This window comes from Microtus oregoni, unplaced genomic scaffold (assembly GCF_018167655.1).
Source record: "Microtus oregoni isolate MIOR12 unplaced genomic scaffold, Mior012 000009F_ref0000495, whole genome shotgun sequence".
In the NCBI taxonomy this organism is placed as follows: domain Eukaryota; kingdom Metazoa; phylum Chordata; class Mammalia; order Rodentia; family Cricetidae; genus Microtus; species Microtus oregoni.
The window spans coordinates 11685345-11709113 of NW_024543068.1; the positions used below are offsets into that span (position 1 = coordinate 11685345).

Genomic DNA, 23769 nt, shown 5'->3' on the forward strand with positions numbered 1-23769 from the left:
AGACCGGCCCAGGCTACAGAATGGGAACCCAGAAGGAAGATATAAACGATACATTTGATTTTCAAAATACATGAATAGAGCCAGCAAGAGAGCTTGGCCATCTGAATTCAGTCACAGGAACCCACACAGTGGGAGAGAATCAACTCCTCAAAAGTGTCCTCTGGCCATGCATGTGCACACTCACATCCCCTCTCTAAACACAGATATATATAAATAAACACTTTGTTAAGACACCAGAAACACTCTGCAGTGGCTTCCCAGAGGGGCTGTCACCTACTATCGGAAAATCAGTTCTACACGCCAGTCATCCAGAACAGTATTTACCAACCACATCTGACTAACCAGCATTTCAAATGTGACAGGATGACAAAGGACCAGAAATTTTTTTTTACTTCAGTTGATGGAATTTAAGTTCCTGAGATGGACTATGTAATAAACCGGTGTGGTGGCACAAGTCTGAAGTCCCAGCACTGAGAAAGCGGAAGTAAGGGAACAGAAGTTCAAAGTCAGCATGGGCTCTATGAAATTCTGATCAAACACAGACAAACAAACTAAGTAAATTAAATAAATAAAATGGGTGTCGGATTAACTAGAACGCAGGCCAGGGTAGCTCCCTGGGGAAGAACATGATCTGGGCTCCATCTCCGGCACCAAAATATAAAACTCAAGAGTCCAAGAGTAAGAAAATAGAAATGTAGATTCCAAAAATAAGAATGTAGAAATAAAGAATATAAAGTTGTAAGCCTAGGAGAATGACAGCAGGCTGCCAGCAGCTTTCTCGACAGCTTGAGGATTAACTATTAACAGTGGGTTACTCAGCTTCACAACCCAGAGCTCTCTTTGTCTGCAAGGCTGAAGTGGCCTCTGCAAATTGAGGTCAGCTTTCAGATAACCCCTGAGCCACTCATGACCAGCAACTGATGTGAGTGAGCTGAGTTAGCTTTTAAAAGATAGGATGGACCTGACTTTTTGGTTGCGCACGTGAAATTGTCAGTATCAGGGGAAGTGCAGAGCTTTGGTAAACACCATCAGAAAAAGCCAGAAAGAGACAAAGGGCTAAATACAAACACTAGTTTAACAGAAAAACCCTGTTAGTAGAAATTGAAAAAAATAAAATAAAAGCAATTTGTATCTGAGTTTTACCTTGAGATTGTAAAAATTCTTTTGTTCACGCCTAATGCTTATTGCTTCTTGCTATAAAAAAGGGGGAGTTTGGAAACCGTCCATTGCCACAGCCTCGCAAGTCCATCTCCAGCTGTAGTCTTAGCTAGCTGATATGCTTTTTGTGCCACAAGGAGATTTTTTTTAATTTTTTTATATTTTTTTTCCTGGAATAAAGTTTGTTTCTGGTGTGATAGTCTTTGGTGGTTTGTCCCCCATCTCTGCACGACCCCCGTGGACTCAACAAAAACCAAAGAAGACTCAAGGCTGGAGAGCTCCAGGCCAGCCTGTACTACAGAGTAAGACTGTCTCAACAAACAAAGTTAGAAAACACCTGTGAAACAACTCCATGAATTTACTTTTTCAAATACAATGTGTACACATATCAAATACTTCTGGAAAGAATTCTGTACCAAGTTGAGACACTGCTGTAAGTGTAAAAAGCACATTCAATATAAAATTTTGTGAGTTTTTATATTAAATAAATGTGAAAAATTATTATACTGGGATATCTTGGGTTAAATAAAATTCATTATTAAAGCTAGCATCACTTTTCCAATTTAAAATTACACATGTAGCTTGCATTACACTTCAAGTGCTGGTCTACAAAAATACAAATTCACTACATGGACATGATGGGAAGGTTATAAAACGATACTCATTCTATGAGATATTTAAGTTGGAAATGCCCGTGTTACAACTAAAAACCAATCCTATTTACATGTGAAAGTACATACAATCAGGGAGGGATTCTATGGAAGAAAAAGCCGTATTCCTAGAGTATTTCACAAATAAAATATAGAAAGACTATAAAATCAAATTAAATCTTACAACAGATATATAGAACTGTGAAGTCAGCGTGTAACACTATGGGGTCAGCAGAACATAGCTAATGCCCCCGGATAACTTCTCAGAGGGTTTTAACTACTTAAGACCTGAGCAGACTGCATGACCTACTATTTTAGAGATGAAAAAAATATCAGAGATCAACTGTGCTTCATTTAAAAAAAAAAAGCATACATTAGCAAAAGTCATTAAAACTGTCATTTACAAAAAGGAAAAAAGTTAAACCTCAAAGAACATAGAGAAATAAAGAACAAATTTAATAATATATAATGATACAAATGTAATCGTTTTTAACGTTTTTTGTTTTTCCAGTTGGGTCTTGCTAAGAAGCCCAGACTGCCGTTCAACTGAAAATCCTCCTGCCTTAGTCTCCATAATGATAGCTACAGACAAGAACCACCAGGATCTTTATCTATGGAAATGTCAATTTAAAAGGCTTGGGTTCCAGAAAACACTGACAGACTGAACTATTATTTTACATGTATGAGTGTTTTCCTGCATAGGTGTATGCACTCCATGTATGTGCAATGCCCCTAGAAGTCAGAAGAGAGATGGAGCCCCTGGAACTGGGGCGCACACCTTTAACAAATGGGAATACAGAGATTTGTAGTTTGTTTTAACACAAGCAGATCAAGAGCAGCATATTTTGAGGGGATTGTTACTTCGTTACTTCTGCTGGTTTTAACCACATTTGTATTTTGATCAAATCATATTTAAGGGATTTTCTCAGCAGTGTTCAGTCATTAAGGCTTTAGAGGAAAATGAATAAATCCTGTCCCTTTAAAAGGAAGGCTAGCAACTTGCTGAGGGGATTAGAACACAAGGGCCCTTGGGAAGAGAAGAACACGCAATTCCCAAAAGTAAGTCTATAGTTCTCTCTGAAATCACTTATTATGAGGTCATTTAAAAATAGAGCAGCCCCTATTCAACAAGAGGAATAAGCAGTCTAAGTTTTGATTGCCTGTTATGTACCAGACATTAAACAATCTCATTTGCTCCTATGATGCCTGCAAGACAGAGAATGACCCCATTTAACTAACAATGAAACTGGCAAAGAGACTTGAAGTGATCTGTCTACGATGCACTACTTCATGCCCAAGCTGAGACATGAACTAATGACCAAAAACACAAGTATGGGCTCTGTCATCTCACCTGACAGTGCTGATCCACATCCTCCTAAGCTTTGAAAACAGCTACAGCTTAACCCTGGGACTCAGAGCTGAATCTGTCCACACCTCAAAGGCCAGTATTTCAGAGACAGCAAAGTTAATCCTAAAATTAGGTAGACTTGCAAAGAAACTTGTGTTCAACCAAAATAATCCTGAAGAATTCCCCATTTCAAAACTTAAAATATGCTGAGTGTGGCTGTGCATGCAATTCCAGCACTTGGAGGCAGAGGCGGGATGGGAGAGAGCTCAGTAACTAAGAGCATCTGCTGAGCTGCAAAGCACCCAGATCCAGTTCCCAGCATGCACTCAGTGGCTCACAACCATACTTATTTACTTACTTACTTAATTATTTTTATTTATTTTTTTAGTTTTTTAGTTTCTCGAGACAGGATTTCTCTGTGTAACCGCTATGACTGTCCTGGAACTCACTTTGTAGACCAGGCTGGCCTCGAACTCACAGAGATCCACCTGCCTCTGCCTCTCAAGAGCTGGGATTAAAGGCGTGTGCTACAGTTCTAGAGGCTCCATCTCTCATCTGAGTTCTAGGGGCACTGCATATACATGAAGTACAAACACATATGCAGGAAAAATACTCATAAAATAAAAATAAATAAATTTTTAAAGAATAATTAAGTGCTGGAGGCAGAGGCAGGCGGATCTCTGTTAGTTCGAGGCCAGCCTGGTCTACAAGAGCTAGTTTCAGTTTCAGGACAGGCTCCAAAGCTACAGAGAAACCCTGTTCCCCCCCCCCAAAAAAAGAGTACAGAGATTTTTGACAATAGTGCCATTCAATAGGAAATTCAGAATATTCTCTTGAACTATTTGTGCTGGGACAACTATATGTCAACACATAAGAATGATGGCAGACTCTACCTAACACTAAAAAAAACAAACTCAAGATGGATCAAAGACTATTCAGCTCTAAATATAAAATCTTAACCATAAGTCACATAGAACAATTCATGCTAGGCAGTGGCTTCTCAAACACAATTATTAAAGGCATAAAAAAACAAAATATAGGTAAGCCATGTGCTATCAACACTAAAAAACCTGCTACTGAGGAAAAAACAACTCACAGAAAGCAAAGCCTGCAAAAATATCCTATAGAATAGGGGAGATGAAAACCATACATTTGATAAAGATCGAACACTCTCACGACCCATTAACTACAAACCTCAATTTGTAAAATAGGGGCAAAGGCTTGAACAGATAGTTCTTCAAAGAAATACAAATAGCAAAATACACATGTAAATATTTCCAGTGTTGTTTAGGCATTAAGGAAGTGAAAATCAAAAACACAGGGAGATACCATTTCAGTCTCCAGAGGACTCCTATCTATGAAATGAAATGTCTAGCAGCTGATGAATGGATGAATAAGATGTGGTAAGTGCATTCCGTGGAATATTATCTAGGTAGGACATGAAGGACAACATGAACAGACTGGAAGGCTGACACAAGGGCCATGTATGTGGTTCCATCAGTGGTGTCCATCCTTCCTTTAACAGTTCCCCATGTTGTGGTGACCCCCAACCACAAAATTATTTTTGTTGCTATTGCATAACTGTAACTTGTTACTGTTACAAATCGCAATGTAAATATTTTTGGAGAAAGAGGTTTGACAAAGGGGTCTCAACCTGCAGGTTGAAAAGAACTGATTTATATGAGAATACAAAATGTTTCCATGGGAAAATCCATGGAAATAGAGAGATTAGTAGTTGCAAGGCATTGGTAGTGGTGAGGAAGAGAGAAGGGCTGCTTGAATGCAGATAGAGCTTACTTTGTAGATGAAAATGTCCTCAAACTAGACGCCAGTGATATATGTGAAGGAATAAATGCTAAATAATTGTACACTCTAAAATGGTCAAATAGTACTTCTGGTATGTGCAAATAATTACAATTTGAAAAATAAACACATACACATAATTTTGAGAAACTCAGGAAACAATTTTAAAAACTATGAATAGTATTTCAAGTAACAAGCCAATGCATGTTCTCATGGCCAAGGCCTCCCTGTGTGTATGACAAACTAACTTTTTCTAAAGTGGTCAGGATCAAACCCAGACCTTCCTTCTATGGTAGCAGTTACACCTACCTCCAATTACTCTAATATTGTTGTCCTTTGTCAAAATAGCTTCAGCATGGAAAACCAAAACTGGAATTCTCCTGCAGCCTCCAGTCCACATGATACATGGGTGATCCCTACAGGCATAATAAGACACTGCATTAATTCACAGCTCTAAATATGAACAGCCGGAGTAGGCGGCTATGGCTGTCCCCACTGCATACTTGCAACTAAACAGAACCGTCACATTATGCCTCTTAACCTTTTCCCACACAATGAGCACAACTGTCTCAGTTACTTGCCTGAGGCCGTACAACTGTCAGGTGTAAGTAGAGAATTCAATGTCAGCCTTCTTCCAGGGCCTTGCTAAGAAATCACATTTAGGTAAAGTTTTGCATAGTGCACATTTTAACTCTTTGAGAATGCTGGCCAATCCATTCCTTAAGTGGACTGAGATCTACTCCTAAGTATCACTCTCTGAGAAAACTCACAAGATCACACAAGCCAGACCACAGACAGCAGGGCCAGGCTATTCCCTCCCGATCCAAAATTTCAACAGCCACACCCTGGCCAGGACACAAGTCTCAGAAACTGGGCAGCCTTGGGCCTTGCCTTGAACTGCCAAAGCTTCACAGTGAAGAAAGCAAATACTCTATTTAGTTTGTCCTCTTTTTTCTAGTAAAAGAAACATGGATGCTTGCTGTTCTTGATGTCGGAAGCAGACAAGAGTGTTGCTCTAAGTTAGCTTCCGATTGCTGTGATAAAACACAAAGACCAAAAACAGCTTAGGAAGAAAGGTTTTCTTTCAACTTACATGTTCCGATAACAGTCCATCACTGAGAAATGGAAGCCAAGGCAGAAAACCAAGCAAGGCAGGAACCTGGAGGCAGGAACTGAAGTCTAGCCATGGAGGAGTGCTGCTTACTGGCTTACTTCTCCTGGCTTGCTCAGTCTGCTTTCTTATTCAACCCAGGACCACCTTGGAGTGGACCCTCCTACATCAATCATTAATCAAGAAAAATGCCTTCACAGACTTGCCTACAGACCAATCTGATGGAGGCATTTTCTCAATTGAAGGTCCCTCTTCCTAGACGGCCTTAACTTGTATTAAGTTGATAAAAACCAAGAACAAAAACCTAACCAAACAGTGCCATTTGTGAGAAATGGCATTTACAGAGTCTATTTAAAAAAAAAAAAAGATGGAATGTTTTGTGTAGTAATGAGGTGAGCAGGCCTGCTTTTCGTCCCACCCGACTCCCGCTCGGCTAGCTTTATACCTGAAATAACAACACACAAATTGTATTCATTTAAACACTGCTTGGCCCATTAGTTCTAGCCTCTTATTGGCTAGTTCTCACATCTTGATTAACCCATTTCTAATAATCTGTGTAGCACTACAAGGTGGTGGCTTACTGGGAAAGATTCATCATGTCTGACCTGACGGCTGGCTCCATTGCGTCTGCCCTCACTTCCCTTCTTCCCAGCATTCTGTTCTGTCTACTCCACCCAGCTATGTTCTGACCTATCAGGCCAAGCCATTTATTAATTAACCAATGAAAGCAACAGATAAACAAATGACCTTCCCACATCAGTTTTGTTTTGTTTTTCAAGACAGGGTTTCTCTGTATAACAGCCCTGGCTGTTCTAGAACTCTCTCTGTAGACTGGGCTGGCCTCAAACTCACAGAGATCTGTCTGCCTCTGCCTCCTGAGTGCTGGGATCCAAGGCATGTGCCACCATTGCCAGGCACAAAATAGATTTTGTGTATGTGGTTTGTTCGCTTTTTGATCTTAAGCACATGTAAAATGTAGATATGAATTCCTCTTCTCTCCAAATACATTTTCTGCCCTACACCCCTTTTGTGTCAGTAGACACAGGAAAATAGGCAGAATCTGGAAAGTAGCCAGAAGACCTTGACAATCTGGCACTAGCTACAGGCTGGTACCACGGTGCCTTCACATCACAGACAATAGATTACACCGCAGTGAAGAAGGCCTGACAAGACTTGGCCACAATGAACAAATCCACAGCTGCGGAGAGCCCAGACCCTGGCTGTGGAAGGCAAATCCCTGACAGAGACTCTTTCCACTCATAGTCAATGAAAAGACAAAGAGAGAGATAAACTATTAAGGGAATTATTAGCAAAGTAACCTAAGAAGCACTTTGGGTAGATGTTAAGCTGTTGTTAAAAGCCATGTTCCCTGACAGAGGTCAATTTCAACAAAAAATAAACATCTTTATCTTTAAAAAAAAAAAAGGTGACATTCACACCAGGTACTAAAGGAAAAAAATTCAAATTGATTAGGAAACTAAAACTTGGAAGTTTAAATCTTTTTTTATACCTGAAATTGGTATACATTACGAAATGTGCTTTCTTGGGTATGGAGGTTTATCTATTTCGTCTTATGTGTATAAATGTTTGCAGCATGTTTGTGTGCACACCACATATGTGCCTGAAGCCAGAAGGTGGCATCAGACTGCCTCGAACTGGAGTTTCCGAATGTTGTAAGCTACTGCCTGGTCACTGGGAATTGAACCAGGGCCTCTGAAAGAGCAGTCAAAGTCCTTAATTGCAGAGCCACCTCTCCAGCCCCATAACAAAACATGTGAACGAGCCTTCCTGAAACAAACCAACTGTGTGGCTGACTTTATGAAACCCTAAGAACACACTCACTCCTGGGAGGCAGACAGAGGCGTAAAGCAGCGCCAGCATCTTGCTGCTGTGCCTTCTTCACACAGTGCCCCATTAAAATGCCTTCCCTTGCTGCTGGCCTTTTAAGCTGACATAATGCCACCTTGCAGAATAGAAATTACGATTACTAACTTGTTTTCAGTGACTAAAGAAGCCTTACATCAAGTTCTTACATGGAAGTTTCCACGGCTACATCAAAGCTGGAGAACTTCTGTGTATTTGATATCTAAAATAATGCTATGTAAAATAAGGACAATGTCACAGTTAGCTTCAGTCATCACAACACACCTAGAAAAAGGGAATCTCAACTCTGGAATGTGAAGCCAACAATGACAGGCTATGTGGTGCTCCTAAGCCTGAGTCCAGGACTGTAATGCTTTAATAAAACCCGAGGATCTGATCAGACTTAACAGATGTCTATAAGCATACAACAACTCAACGGCTTTAGATGGTGTGAGCCCTTCTAACTTTTATAACTTCTAAAATATAAGCCTACTGCTCTAGATGTAAAGAAAACGACTTTTAGTTTTTGTACTAGTTGGTTTTTTGTTAGCTTGACACAAACCTAGACATATCTGGGAGGAAGAAACCACAACTGAGACAATGACTCCAGCAGAATGTACTGTAGGCAAGCCTGCAGGACATCTTAACTAGTGACTGAGGTAGCCCACTGCAGGCAATACCGCCCCAGGCAAGTGGTCCTGGGCCATATAAGAAAGCAGGCTGAACAAATATGAGTGACAAAGACAGTGAGCAGTGCTCCTCTAAGTCTTCTGCTTCAGTTCCTGCCTGTAGGTGCCTGTGGCTTCCTGCCTCCAGTTCCTGCCCTGACTTCCCTTCACTATAGACCTGTGATCTGGACATATAAGCTGAAATAAACCCTTCCTCCCCATACTGCCTTTGGTCATAGTGTTTTATCACAGTATCAGAAACCCTAAGTCAGCTTCTCAGGGTATAAAGCAAGTATCTGATAAACCGGGACATTAGCTGATGAAACCAGAGTAACCACAAAAAATAATAGGAGTCTGCAAAAATTCTATGGATTTAGATGAATGTTGGGAAGAGAACAGCCTGTATTTTCCATAAAATCTACTAGATATTTAACATTTCTCAATTATGAATATAAGCCAACAGTCACAGTTGTATTGGATTTTCCATGCTCACCACCTAAGCTTCTACTGAGAGATTAAAAAAACAGAGTGGAAGAACAATTTTGGTTGGCGTTTAAAATTTTGTAAAATGAGTAAAAGACAGTACACTGAGAGCAAAATGGCACATGAAGACAGAGGGAATTGCCCATTTAATTATCTGAAAGGGAATGACCCAAATACACTGTCAAATCATTATAATTTGCTATGAACCTAATGACGGTCATAAGTCTTTCCTCAAAACTTAATTAATGCTTCAATTATTTTTCGAACTCTATTGACTTCTATCTTATAAAGTCTACAGTGAATGCAGTAACCAATGCCTTACATTTATATGGTGCTTCGCAACTTTACCAAGTAATTTCACACATAGTATTTGAACCTAATCACATTCCTTCCAATTAGCCTGGCAATTACTCAGGTTATAGAGTACATATTCTAAAGGAATAAGAAACACATCTTAAAATAGGAGCGGTGACTCATTCATACCTATAATCCCAAGCACTCAGCAAACTGAGGCAGGAGGATTGCTATGCATTTGAGGCCAGGATGGGTTACCTAGTGAATTTCAGGACACCCTGACCTCCAGATTGTGGTTAGGTGTTTATTTGTTTACAAATATATATGCATACATTTGTGTGTATATACATTTATAAAAGGATAATAAAGAAAAAGACATGAATTTGGAGAGGGGGAGTAGAAGAGGGAGAAATGATGTAAATATGGTAAATACATGAAAGTTTAAAATATATTTTAGTAAGCTTAACATTAAATCTTAACATTAAATCGGTTTAATAATTAAATAAGTTATCTCAACAATAAATCAGCTTTTCTCTTTTGTATCATGCAAAAACACGAAAAGTAAAACCCTTCAAAATCCAGGAGGGCTAAGCTCAGACCTCAAGTAGAAACAACATCTTCAAATTAAAATCTTTCAATCTCTACATTACATGAGCCACTCCACCATCTCCCGGAGCTGCACTTGGCAATGTTAATCATTTTCATTATGAGGATTCAGCAATCAAGAAAACTGACTCTTGCAGGGAGGTGGTGGTGGTGCCTTTAATTCCAGCACTTGGGAAACAGAAGCAGATGGATATCTGTGAGTTCAAGGCCACCTTGGTCTACAAAGCAAGTTCCAGGACAGCCAGGACTACACAGAGAAACTCTGTCTGGAAAAAAAAACAAAAACAAAAACAAAAAAAAAGAGGAAGTTGACTCTTAACCTAAAACTCCAGAGAGCTAGCGCCACAGGCTACAGAACTCTCACATCCTTGTAGGAGTTGCTGAGGCTCTATAGTTGTAACGGATTTTGAGAAAACTAGTATAGTCAAGGTCAGAACTCAGGATCATAACTTTTCATCCATCTCTAAAACTTTCAAAATCTCAAATTTTCAAATTATTAAACACTACGGTCAGAGTGAACCTGGCACGAGGCTGGCAAGGTGGCTCCATGCTGGTCACCACACGTGACCTGAGTTCGAGTCCCAGAACCCACATGGTGGAAGGACAGAACAGACTCCGGCAAGCTATGCTCTGGCCTCCACTGCACCGCAGCATGTGTGCCCCACCCCCAACACACATGAACACTAAAATAAATAAATGTAAAAAAAAAAATTAAGTTCACACAATGGGGCCAGGGAGATGGTTAAACAGGTAAATGTACTTATTTGTTAGGCGACCTGAGTTCAATCCCAAAACCCACAAGAAAAGAAAAAAAGCCAGATGCAGGGACAAGAGAGATGGCTCTACAGTTAAGAGAGCTTCCTGCTCCTGCAGAGGACCCAGGTTTATTTCCCAGCTTCAACTTCTGTAACCCCAGCTCCAGGGGATCCTATGCTCTCTGGTCTCCTCAGGAACCTGCAGGCCCATGGTGCATATAAACTCAAGCAGGCACATGCAAGCCTTTGAAAATATGTAAATATATTGTTTCAAAGCCGGATGTAGTGGGAGCACAATAGGAATGAGACCCTACCTCAAAAACAAAGTGGAAAAAGGAAAAAAACAAAAACAAATGAACAAAAATAAATAAATAAACCAACCACAAGCTCACCTGAGCTCCTACCTGAACTTTACAACATCTAAAGCTGATATTCTCTCACAAGTCTGGAAACATACAGCCCAGCCTTTACATTTCTGAGAGCCGAAGGGGAAGTGAATAACAGGATGTTGACTTCAGTCACAGGGGGACAACACCAGACAGGGATGCTGGCTATGAGCAAGAGAAGCAACTTTCCACCCCAAGGGCTTGTTATGACTTACTCTTGGTTGACCAGGTCCTCATCCTCTGAGGATGATGCTGTTTCCTCCAGGTCCCGGGCCATCACAACGGGCATTTCCTTTAGGGTTTGTCATGCAGTCAACAGGCAGAGGCCTCAGAGACCTTTCTTCCTTGCAGTTTCACTGGATCAGACAATTTGGATAGCACAGACTCCTGCGAGAAAGTCAGAGGATTTCAAATACAATGCAGGGAGGCACTTCAGGATTTTGGGCACAATCTTTAAAAACAAATGAAAAGGAATATATTCCTAAATATTATCCAAACTCTAGAGGCTCACCTTCTGCCACTGTGCCCCTCAAATGCCATAAAAACCAAAATTATTTTTTATTTTCTTTTGGTTTTTTTGAGACAGGGTTTCTCTGAGTAGCCCTAGCTCTCCTGGAACTCAATCTGGAGAACAGGTTGGCCTCAAACTCTGAGCTCTACCTGCCCCCCCACCACCACCACCCCTTAGTGCTGGGATTAAAGGCATGTACCACCACATCCAGCTTAAGATTTTTTTCAAGCACAGTGTCTCTGCTGTATCTAAAAGCTATTACTAAATTTGAGTTCCTCACTTTTCATATATGGCAAATGTAGCATGCACCAAAATGGACAGCTTTAGGGCACTCTGACATGGATAGCTGGCTGCCTAAATGTAGACAAGTCTTTGCTAGACGAATCCGAAGAAGATCAAAACAAAAATTCAAGGTCCACAACACTTGTGACTATTCATACAGACTCTGCCACAAGCAAACAAACATGGCGCTATGTTTCCAGGAAAACCAATTCAACTTAACTTTTAATAAAAGTGTAAAGAAAATGTTTCCTCTCACCAGGAATGACAAACAGCTGGGGAGTAGGGAGCCAAACACTCTTAATAATTATTCTGTTACTAAAAAAAAAAAATTACACATTTTAATTCAAACCTAAAGTAGACATTAAAAATAGGACATTTTCAACTCTGCATTTTTAACTTCAAACTTTCTATGGAGGAAAAGTTCATGTTCGCTGTTTTAGAAGAAATAGAAACACATAGGAAAAACGCTCGTTACTCAGAGATAATCTATTTGGGGCAATTTTCCAAACTTTTGCTTGTCTATGCAGACACAAGACCAAGCAAACGAAACAACTGCAGCAGGCGGCAATAGCTACACATCTTCAGCAGAAATCGGCAGCATCTGACAACCTCAATGATTCTTTTCGGATGATTCCTAAAGGGATTTCTCGATCTTTCCCAAAATGCTTAAGCGTCTTTTAAGTTAAACTAAAACCTCCAAGCAAGAAGGATGCCCACCTTCCCTTGGCTCCTTGACGAGAAAGACAGACAGGGTGCTCTGACGATTAGAGACACTATGCCCAAGGAAGTCCTTGTCCCTCCGGGGATCTACCGCCGGCTCCACCTCAGCTCACCCCAACCCTAGGCAGCTCCGCAGGTGCTACGCTGGCAAGGACGCAGCTACTGTGCCGCAGCGCTTCTGCCCAGCACGCCCGGAAGCCAACAGCTGCTCCGGGGCTCGGAGGGAAGCGCAGCAGCGCCCACCCAGTCTCGGGGCGTACCTCCCCGGAGCGCACCCAGCAGGCGTTTACCTGTCTCATCTTCTCAAAGCTCGGGGCTGGCAGGCGGGGATCGCGGTCTGCTTCACCTCTCTCCTCCTTCCCCAGTCGGAATCAACGCAGCCGCCGAAGGCTGCTTCCCCCGTTACTACAACAACCAACAAGCAACCGCCCGCTCGGAGCCACTGCGCAGGCGCCTGCCAGCGGCGCGAACAACGCTCGACTGCGGGCGCGGACGGAATGCGTCATCACGGCGCGCCCGGGCGCCGGCGTAGAGCCAGGCTATCTCCAGAAGGATTTCTTGGCTCCTCTACTTTTCGCGTTTTCCCCACCCCTAAAAGGCTGACTCCTAACCCAGAGTTCCGCCGCGCTCGACAGAAGGGTTTACCGCGTGAGCGGCGCAGCGGGGAGAGGCTTAGGCGTACGCAACTGCTGATTGGCAGCAAAGGGGTTTACTCCCTATCGCCTGCTCTAACTGAACGAGCCCAGCCAATCGGAGCGAGGACTGACAGGAACGACCCAATCCTAGAGCTGGACTGAGGTTGGGGCGGGGACAGTGGCCCGAGTGGACTTGGGACTGGCGCTGTCCTGGGGGAGCTGGGTTGTGGATGCTGCTGGTTCTCGTGCTGCAGTACTGGGTCGTCAGGTAGGAGAATTTGGAATGGGATGTAGGTATTCGTTTTGCATACGAATGAGTCTATCTGAAGAATTTAGGAAAGTGGGGGTTGCCTGGAAAGCTACCTTTTGGGAGGGGAAGGAATCTAGAAACGATGTCCAAGGGGGTACTAGGAAAATGGAGAGCGTTTGCTAAATTCTGGGACGGGTGAATGAACGAGCAGTCACTTTGAACCTAGCTCTGTGCAGGGAGCTTTCTCGTTTTCTCGTGTAATTCTCCAGTAACCCTTGAGATAAATGTTTATATCCCCAATTTACGGGTGAGAAAACTGGGGCTGTGGAGTCTCAGTGACTTGCCTGAGACCCCAGAGCTGAGTAGTGGAGCTAGGATAGGAATCCCTCTTTCCTGATTGCTAATTAGCAGTGCATCAACGCTGAACTGGGTCTGGACAAAATTTGGAAATTGATACTGTAAACCCCGCCCCTCCCATCACCTCAAAACTCCAGGGAAATGGATTTGAGGAATTGGTAGAGCAATACGGAAATACACTGGTTGTGTCTTCATCAGCTCTCTACTGAGATTTCTAAGATCTGTAGAATGGAAGGCATACAGTCTACGTTCTATTGAAAGGGAGTATGTGTGAAGGTGCAGCTTTTTTAACTAAGTCAAATTGAGTCTGCTGTTGACAAAATAAAGAGAAGTGGATCTTGGCCTAGGCTGTGAATGTCTGTGAGGGCCAGAGACTCGATAGACTGGGAAAGTCTGTGTTTGGGGCCTCTGTTTCCCCTGGATTCACCATTTTTCTTCTGACGCCCTGTTTAGATGGATTTTGGTCACTTCACTTTACTATCAGTGCTGGGTAGTGTGGAAACATACGGAAACATACTACCACAGTGATAAAGGCAGCCTGATAGTTTCTTACAGCTTTCAGGACAAAGAAGTTAGCCTGACAACAGATCGATGAAGGGCCAAAATTATGATGATCGTGATAAATTTATCTCTGTGGGATTCATTTAGATCAAACTGATAGAAATCACTACTCAACAAGGCTTGATCTAAAAAAAGGTTATAGAAACTCGCTCTTCTACCATCTGAAGACAACAGCGTTTCTGGTGTGTTTAGCTTCCTCAAAAACAATGGGAACTTGGCTGTGCATAGTGGTACACGTCTTTAGTTCCAGCACTCAGGAGAAAGAGGCGGATGAATCTCTGTGAGTTCAAGGCCAGCCTGGTCTATATAATGAGTTCCAGACCAGCCAGGGCTACATAGTAAAACCCTGTCTCAAAACAAGTAAATAAATATTTTTTTAAGATGGGAATTTCATCAAAATATTCGTCGGGAGGTAGTATTTACACAGAGTCATTTCAACAGGCCATGACACTCTGCCATGTATTAGCTATGTGACCTAAGCAAATCACTTAGCTACTAGTTCTGAGCTCCATTTGTAAAATGGAAATACTAGTAGTGCCTGCCTATGGTGATATAGGTAGTGAGTGAAATACAATGTTAGATACATGGGGCAAGTATAGGGCACCAGTTCCCCCTAACTGATAACTAGTGTAGTTTTTCTTGCAGCCCAACACCAAGCCAAGGAAGTTTGTTTTTTAAAAAAAAAAAAAAAAAACTTTTTAGATTGTTTTAGTTTATGTAACACTATGTATCTGGGAACCAAGCAGAGGAAAACTAAGAATACCAGTTGGTCAACCACACCATAGCTTCCACTCAAATAGACAGTAGAGCTTCTATAAGTTTGGAAGTATGTCATCAGTATCCAGGTATCTGAGTAGATTTAGAACCACCTTTGAGCCACTTGTATTGTAAAGAAATGGCATGAAGAGATGAAGACACAGTACTGATTCCAGGCAAGGGGATGGAATGCTGGCTCACAGCAGTACTGTGCTTTGGGGGATGACTTAATATCGTGCTGCGAAGTCACCGTTCACTCACCCTCACTACAGGGTCTGAGCACTGGTAGCAGCACAAGCTTCACCCAGAAACCCATTCTGTCACTTTATAGAGATATTCGTCTACCCCATTTCTTCTGCTCCCCTTCTTGCCATTTCTTTCCTGCTAGAATTCCCGCCCATTGCATTCTTTTCTAGCCTCGGTCACTCTGAACAGAGTTCAGCATTCCTCCCTGTAGGGCAGGTATTCCTAGGCATCATGTCAAGTGAAAGCGGTGTGGCAAGAAAACAGGGTTGCTCCAGAGGACGCGAGGAGGAGTCTGTGATGTGTTCCGCCAGTGTCCCTCGGACTAACTCTTGCGAGTGGGACCCAGAGTAACCCCAGAGGTGAGAAGCCGTGGTGGATGAGGAAGTACCTTCATTTTGTCCTCTTTGTTTCCAAGGCAGCGCACCCTCTCTGTGAGGGGAATCATGAGCCGCTTCCTGAACGTGTTACGAAGCTGGCTGGTTATGGTGTCCATCATAGCCATGGGGAACACGCTCCAGAGCTTCCGAGACCACACCTTTCTCTATGAGAAGCTCTACACTGGCAAGCCAAACCTTGGTAAGAAGTCAAAAGAACATGTCTATAATCCTAGCACCCAAGAGGATAGGGCAAGAAGATTGAGAGTTCAAAGCCAGACTGGTCAATTTGGTGAGATCCTATATCAAAAAGTAAATGCATTGTCGGGCATGGTGGCGCGCACCTTTAATCCCAGCGTTGGGAAGGCAGAAGCAGAACTCTGCAAATTCGAGGCCAACCTGGTCTATAAAGTGAGTTCCAGGACAGCCAGGGCTGTTACACAGAGAAACCTGTCTCAACCTCCTGCTCCCCCCCCAAAAAAATTAATTAATTAGAATAACAAAAAGAAAATAATGTAAAGAAATGTATTCTGTGTAGCACTGGCCTACCTGTTAATTCCCCAATTGGGCTATAGATCTGAACAAACCAGGCTACTTAGTCTATGAAAACACAGACACTTCTTTCCATCTCCAAATCTAATCATTCGATCCTGCCTGGGACTCTAGTTCTAGAAATATCCCGCTGGTTCTGTTGTCTAATCCAGTCTTGGTAGCCACTAGAGAAATAGAATGTGTGGGAAGCACTTGACCCCTTTTTCCCAGTTATCTCTGGACACCTCTTCATTCGGTTGACACTACCCTGGACAATGGATATGTTCAGATTCTCCTGCATAAAGACAAGCAAGGAAATAGAGTGACATATTGACTCTGGGGTGCTATTCGAAAGCCATAAATAGATGTTTTACTGTTTCTCAGTGCCCTCATCCGAAATCAGGGCACGCACACATGGCCCATCATCTGTGTAACAGGTAGACAGTTACCAAGCCAAGATTTTCCCAAACTGAGCTCTGGTCCAAGTGAATACTCCAAACCCCTCCAGATTGCTCTCTGAAAGTAAACCTTCCAGTCACAGTGACCTTTCCCAACTCACGAAGCTCTCCACTGCGTATCTGTTCTCTGCAGCTGGCACTTGGCGCCATTGGCACGGGGGTACTGGGAGCTGCAGCTCTGATTGACAGCAGCTCTGTCACACTTATAGCTAACCCAGATCCAGGCTCTGACCTACTCATTCCTCTGCAGCACGTAGGTAGGAATGAAATTAAGTAGGCTGAGGCTTACTTTGAACAAAGTTCAGATATAATGGGCGTCAAGGACCTGGGAATGTGAGCAGGAAGGACTCTTGCTGCTCAGTTGCTGTCCCGGGTGGTCGTGGAACTTGTATAGTTGCACATCACAGAATATTAGAAATTATCTGGAAGTGGAGAGGGCATCTTCTTGCTCAGAAAGAGAGAGAGAGCGAGCATGTGCACATGTATGTTGGCAGAACAGTGCTCTAGTGGCCCAGACATGTAAACTTCCACTTGATCCTTGTCAGGTTTTGAATATATCACACTAAAGGAATTTCTTCGGTCTTCATTAGAAAAGCCATGAACTTGGTTTCTAAAGAATGTGTGGCCAAATGGCTGACGTTACAAGTATTTTCTCATTACGCTCTAAAAGGTCCTTGGTGTGAATTTAGCAGAGTTATCTGCTTTTCCAAAGGCAAACGAATTTTTTAAGCCCAAGTGAAAGTTAATAAACTTCTCGGGTGTCAACTTTGTTCATTGATTCCCACCCCACCCCAAGTGCTGGGAGTCAAACCCAGGACGCCTTGCCTTATCCTGCATGCTGGGCAAGTGCTTAACAACTGAACTACTCCCAGATTTTTTTTTTAATAAGAAAAAAAATTTTCTGTAAGAGAGATCAGCAAAAGAACTGTGTTTTGCAGTTTGAACATTTGAAATCCACAGGGTGCTTCAGTTCCCTGGCTCTACAGTTAAGTTACGCAAGCAGGCTGTTTCTAGAAAGTACTCATGACTAGAGAATCTGATATAACTCATGAGGTGTCCAGAGTGTGGAGATTTTATAAAACTCCTTCAGGTGACACAGAAAGTGCCACTGTTACAGGGAAATGTGACTTGAATCTTCAAGGCAAGCTATTTAGTTCAGCCGTATCACGATCAAGCTACCAAGAGCAGAGACCCCAGAACCCCCAGTGAGATAGTATTTTTACACTTCTGTGTGCACAAGAAGCCATCCTGGTTTGTGCATCATCGCAACAGAGCAGATCCGAGACCTCTGGAAGCCCACGCCTTGAACACATCTATGCTGGTGTCTGGTCTCTAGCAGTCTACAAAGTCTGTCGGTCCTGCTAGGCATCTCTGTGTTCAGACCATCTCTGCAGCATTCCCTTCCAACTGTAGGCATCCGAAGTGAATGGAGCAGCACTCAGAATTCCTTCCATTCTGCTCCTCAGGGGCCCCCACAGGGAGGTCAGGCTGGGCTACCTTCTGTCTCACCAGGGAAGTAGACTAGCTTAGGGCAAAGCTCACTTCGGCCCTCCCCTTCTCACCACTCTCGTTCTTTACTACACAGTGAATGGCCTCCAAGCCCGGACCTTTGGGATCTGGACGCTGCTCTCGTCCGTGATTCGTTGCCTCTGTGCCATTGACATCCACAACAAAACGTATGTCAGGGGAAAGAAGGCCTTTGGCTTCCTGTTGTTGCCAGTCAGGCTCCACGCATGTGCACTGCCCTGCTGTTGGGACCTGTTAAGTCACTTTACGGCATTAGCATAGAGTATAGAGAATGAGAGTCCTGCCTCACCATTCCTTTAGGCCCTGAAATGCCTTTAGGCCTGACAGAGCATAGCAAATGACATTGCCTTTGACTAGTGGCCTGCATCGGACGTCTTGACTGGAACCACCTCTCTTCTATAGAACTAGAATGCTGTGCTCAGTTTAGTCTTGGAGTGTTGTTTTCAAAGTGCTGCTGGATCAAATGAAGGCCCTTGAGTACAGTCAATATATCCTCTAACCCTGAGCTACATCCCTAGTCCCATACATACGTTTTGTACAATCCTCATTAATCAGGAACGACCAGAAATCCATGAAAAGAGAGAAACTCACAAGTAAGCTGAAAGAGGCCCGTCCATGAAGAAGTCAGTCAGTATGGGAAACGTGTATGCTGCCTCTCCAAAGAGTAAGATGAAAATAAACAGAGGCAGGCCATCCTAGCCTCTTTTCTAGATGATGCCATACCCAGTCTTGGCCACTGGAGGGGGCTCAAGCTTTCTTCCCGGTAGTACTCACTATCTCGGTTGAAGCACCATTGCTCAATTCACTGGGTGAAGCTATCAAAGGGCCAACCTTACACTGAAATCTTTTTATCTTGTCCCTCCCCCTCAGCATCTGGGGAAGAGAGAAAGCAACAAGATTTATGGCTCCTCTCTGGTTTTTCCAGGAGCTTTCACCTACATGACCTTGCCTCAGTCTCTCAGCAGCCCCTGGGGAGAGAAGGTAGTGATTTTCATTACTGATTTTGTAATATAAATATTAAAAACTCAATTAACTTAAGCAGAGGGAGACCAACTCAAGTGGGATTTGAAGCAAAACTATTAGCCCTTTGATCTTTCCATCTTTATTTTTAATTTTTTTTTAAACTTGAAACTGGATTACATGTCCTAGATTGGACACATATTTTTAGAAGCAGTATGGTTTAGTGGAAACTGCCGGGGGTCAAGAATGAAAGCAAAGAAAACACATTCTGCTCTCAGTGTTGCCGGTAGCCGGGTTTGTTGTCTGCTCTCTCTGTACCATCTATAAAATGATAATAAGATAGCTGTTCTACCTCTCAGGGTGAATGAGAAGAAGGGAGGATGGGATAATCATTTTGAAGACCCAGGTATAAGGGCTGCAGCTTCTGTTTGCTGTGCACGGAGAGTGAACAGAAGTTCATTCTCACCCTCACCCCTCAGAGTTTTCCTGCCTCCAGCCCAGAGCAATTGCAAATGCTGAGTTAATGTTTCCAGTCACTTCAAGCTTAGGACTTTGATCCATTGCCCTCTGACATGCGGCCTGAGCTTATTCCCTCCCTAACCAGAAACACACACACACACAACATGCACCAGCATGGTAAAAGCCAATTTAAGACACTGGGTACTTTTGAAAAGGGGAGGGAGGAGAAGGCAGTTAGGGTATGCTAAGGGTGCACAGATGTTTCCATTTCTGTAATGTTTATTTCTTCGTAATATAAAAGTATCCACCTGGGGATCTAGCTCAGAGTCAGAGTGCTTGCCTGGCATTCATTAGTCCCTGAGTGTGATCCCCAGAACTGAAAAGAACCAAAAGTGTCAAAATGTGAAAACCGGTAGCTACGGCTGAGTCTTGCTCACACTGTGCTTCATTAGTTTACTTGGAGTGTGTCCTAATTTTTTTTTCATAGTTTACAAAAACAAAAAAAAACATACCTGAAATTCAGGTGGTCAGCCACCATCTCATTGTCAAAACCGAGGAGCAAGTTCTCTTCCTCTGGATTTGCTGTATGACCTCCCCAGACCAGATTTTAGGCCAAGACATAAACTAGCAAACATGTACTGCAAGAGCATCTGAGGGCCTCTTGCCACTTAAAACACTCATTTTCGGTTCCGTCACACAGCACTGGCTGGCTCGTGGCCAGACACCTGCTAGGGTAGGCTTCGGCTAGAGTCTGTCAGCTGGCACTGAGCACGTGAGTATGTTTGATCCAGAACTGCTGCACGGCCCAAGTCTACCATCCAGATTCTCTCATGGTGACTTCTCTCTACCTTGCTAAGTCATAAGGCCCACTGTGACTGCTTGGCCCATGCCTCAGAGGTCTCTAGTTTTGCCCCAGGAGAGTAGAACTTGATGTGATTAAATAGCCAGGTGTTTCTAAGCAATGTGTCACTTGTGTCCAGTCAGCCGACACCCTCTGCAATGCTGCACCAAACACATAGTCACTTTAGTTCCCATCTCTGTCCCTTACAGACTCTACCACATCACGCTGTGGACCTTCTTCCTCGCCCTGGGACACTTCCTCTCGGAGTTGTTCGTATTTGGAACAGCAGCTCCCACAGTTGGTGTGCTGGCACCCCTGATGGTGGCAAGTAAGCACCAAGCCACCCTAGACCCCCTGCGGTAGTGACCCCTGCGGCGGTGGGGCTGGTGCGGAGCACAGGTGTGTTGGACTTGTGGGGTGCAGTTTTTATAGCCACCGCTAATCTTCTCTCTGTGTTGAAGGTCTCTCCATCCTGGGTATGCTGGTTGGGCTCCGGTATCTAGAGGCAGAACCAGGATCCATACAGAAGAAGAGAAACTGAAACTGAGGCCAGCCTTGCCACCTCCAAAACATCATTGTTTTCCGCCTTGGCTGTCTTCATTCTTCATCCTATGTCCTTACATCATTTCTTTTCAACTGTGTCCTTAGTTCCTTCATCTAGGTTCAGCATCTTTAGCTTTTGGGGTTTGGGGTTTTTAATGTTTTTAAATATTTAAGATGTTCATACAGAAAACTTATGTAACATGTATATATAATTTAGAGTCATCTAAGAAATATTCTGTTACATTAATCAAAGTTAAGAAATCCTCAGAGCCGGACGGTGGTGGCGCACACCTTTAATCCCAGCACTTGGGAGGCAGAGGCAGGCAGATCTCTGTGAGTTCGAAACCAGCCTGGTCTACAAGAGCTAGTTCCAGGACAGGCTCCAAAACCACAGAGAAACCCTGTCTCGAAAAACCAAAAAAAAAAAAAGAAAAAAAGAAATCCTCAGAAGCCCCCCACACACGCCCATGTGCCCTCCCCTAGCTGGCTCCCTTTTCTGGTCTTTCACTTTTTCCGTTTATCGCCGTTCCTTGCTTTGACTTGTGTGGTGGGAACATGAGAACTGTGAACTCAAGCTGCTGCCTGCCCAGAGCAGCTGCGACCAAGGGCTGCTTCCAGGGATTGTCCACACATACGGGCTTCTTTCTGCTGCTGGACCCCAAGATTCTGACCATCCAAGGGACAGGCAGCTCTTCCGAGAAGGGCTGCCCTCCGTGTGAGCAGGACCAGGCTTCTCTTTTATCTACAGTTGGATAAAGGTTGAAAGAGTCTGGACTGTTTTTAGACCTTTCGGTCAGTTGTATTTGTGTAATGCATTTTATAATAAATAGAAAAACCTTCTATTCTGATCAGTCGTTGTACTTTGACCTTTCCTAAGGGCCTCTTACCCTCCATGAGCCCCAACACTGGAGCAGCTGAGCTTTCTGCGTCTTTCTGTCCACTGCAGAGAGTAGGGAGGGGTAGGGCGGCTCGAGGCCCTGGAAAGCCTGGCTGCCTCTAGCTCCTCATGGTCGCTTGCTTACTTGTGTTCTTGATGCCACATCTTCCCTTCTTCCTTCCTCACCTTCAGGATTCTACATCGACAGCGCAACAGTGATGGCCCTTTCCCATTCTCTTCCCAAAGAAGTAGATTCCTGAGCACAGATACCGAAGGTAGAATGAAGAAGCCTAGGAGGAACAGCCACGAGGGTGTAAGGAAGCAAGGTCAATGTCAATGCCTCCATGTGAACAGCACTTCTGAGCACTGCTCCAGAGTGGCCACCGACACTGTATATTCAGCAAGCTAGTCACTGTTTCAACAAACACGTATGAGCATTTTTCCATGTTAGATCCTCAGGATGGAGACATGAACAACATAGACAAGGCCACAGGCCTCACACAGTCAGGATAACAGGTTCCACGAAACAGCCAAGAGAACTTGAGACAGAATTCTGTAAGGAAGCAGGTGTTTGAATCAAGAGGCAGAGGGAGGAACTATTGTGGAATTATCTCTTTGTGCACTGTGAAGATGTGTCCCTTGGAATGGTTTAATAAAAAGCTAAATGGCCAATAGCTAGACAGGACTTTGGGAGCAGAGAGGATGCTGGGAAGAAGGAATGGAGAGCAAACAGCATAGGCATTACAAAGGAAAGGTAACTGAGCCTCATAAAAGGACACAGATTAGAACATAGGGGTTGATTTAAGTCATAAGAGCTAGTGAGACAAGTCTAAGCTAAGACCAAGCTTTCATAATAAGTCTCCATGTGGTTATTTGGGAACTGGCTGGCAGGACAGAAAAAGACTCACTACAAGGAAGACAATAGATAGATCCTAAACAGATTAGAAAGATCTTCCTGAACTGGAGGGCTTCAGCTGAGACTCAAATACCCGGAAGGTAGCTGTTGAGCATTTAGGGTAAAAGGAGCAGCAACCATTCAAGGAATGAGGTCAGTGAAGCTGCTTCGACCAAAGGGTAAATGCTTTGACCTTGAAAGGTGCAAGGTCAGAGGAAGGAAGTAGCTTGGGTAAGGAGGATGGCTGGTGGTCTTAGTTAAATACATAGGAAAGCTTGGGTAAGGGTAAGGAGGATGGCTGGTGGTCTTAATTAAATACATAGGAAAGTAGTTTAGAAGGAAAGCTTGCCTTAAGAGACTGAAGGGTAAAGATGGCTTGGCGTTGTAGCCCAAAAGAAGATGTCCTGGGGTGCGGTGGTGTTTGGTTGGGCCTCCAGCTCCCTTTTACTGCAATTCTCTCAGCTTTGCACAGCTCTGGCTTCCAATTCAGGCTGGCTTCATTTATATTGCCAAAAGAGAATGCGGTTCTGGACCTCGGATCCCCACGACACTGGAAATTATCTTCACCTGCTCACTGTTTTAAGAAGACAATTTAAGAGTCAGGCTCAGTCCCTTCCCTACGTCTAGTGAAGCCTGGTTTCTCCAGGTAAGACTTGATAAGAAAGAGTGCCCGAATGTCCCAGGTGTGGGGCACTTCTCAAGGCAAGAAACAGGCAGAAAAAGTGACAGCTGAGAACCTGGTAGCCGATGTAAAGTGAACAGGGTGGAGAAGAAAAGCAGGGAGGACAGTCCCTGAGAAAGTCACCAAGCTGCCAGTGCTGGAGCTACGCTGTGGACACCAGCCAGAGCAAGCTGGTGCGA

The 23769-nt window shown here is 43.5% G+C and overlaps 2 protein-coding genes across 11 annotated transcripts in view; one reads left to right on the top strand and one right to left on the bottom strand.

The window, feature by feature from the left end:
• Ttll5 (tubulin tyrosine ligase like 5) overlaps positions 1-13244 on the bottom strand; it is a 256731-nt gene extending 243487 nt beyond the window's left edge. For 8 of the 10 annotated variants that reach the window (XM_041658029.1, XM_041658025.1, XM_041658034.1 and 5 more), the window contains exons 1-3: positions 12929-13244; positions 11341-11512; positions 5269-5375 (exon numbers count right to left, since the gene is read on the bottom strand). In XM_041658029.1, the coding sequence (XP_041513963.1) occupies positions 5269-5375; positions 11341-11414 (181 nt within the window). In that variant the 5' untranslated portion in view covers positions 11415-11512; positions 12929-13244. Of the gene's footprint in view, positions 1-5268; positions 5376-11340; positions 11513-12928 lie in introns of those variants that run through there. The other 2 variants (XM_041658030.1, XM_041658032.1) reach the window with 2 other exon arrangements.
• A 93-nt stretch (positions 13245-13337) lies between these two features.
• On the top strand, positions 13338-21984 carry Erg28 (ergosterol biosynthesis 28 homolog). The gene is made up of 5 exons (XM_041658038.1): positions 13338-13541; positions 15859-16019; positions 18392-18482; positions 20803-20921; positions 21055-21984. Exons 1-5 carry the CDS (start codon positions 13504-13506, stop codon positions 21132-21134), a joined length of 489 nt encoding a protein of 162 aa, XP_041513972.1. The 5' UTR covers positions 13338-13503; the 3' UTR covers positions 21135-21984.
• The last annotated feature ends 1785 nt before the right edge of the window (positions 21985-23769 follow it).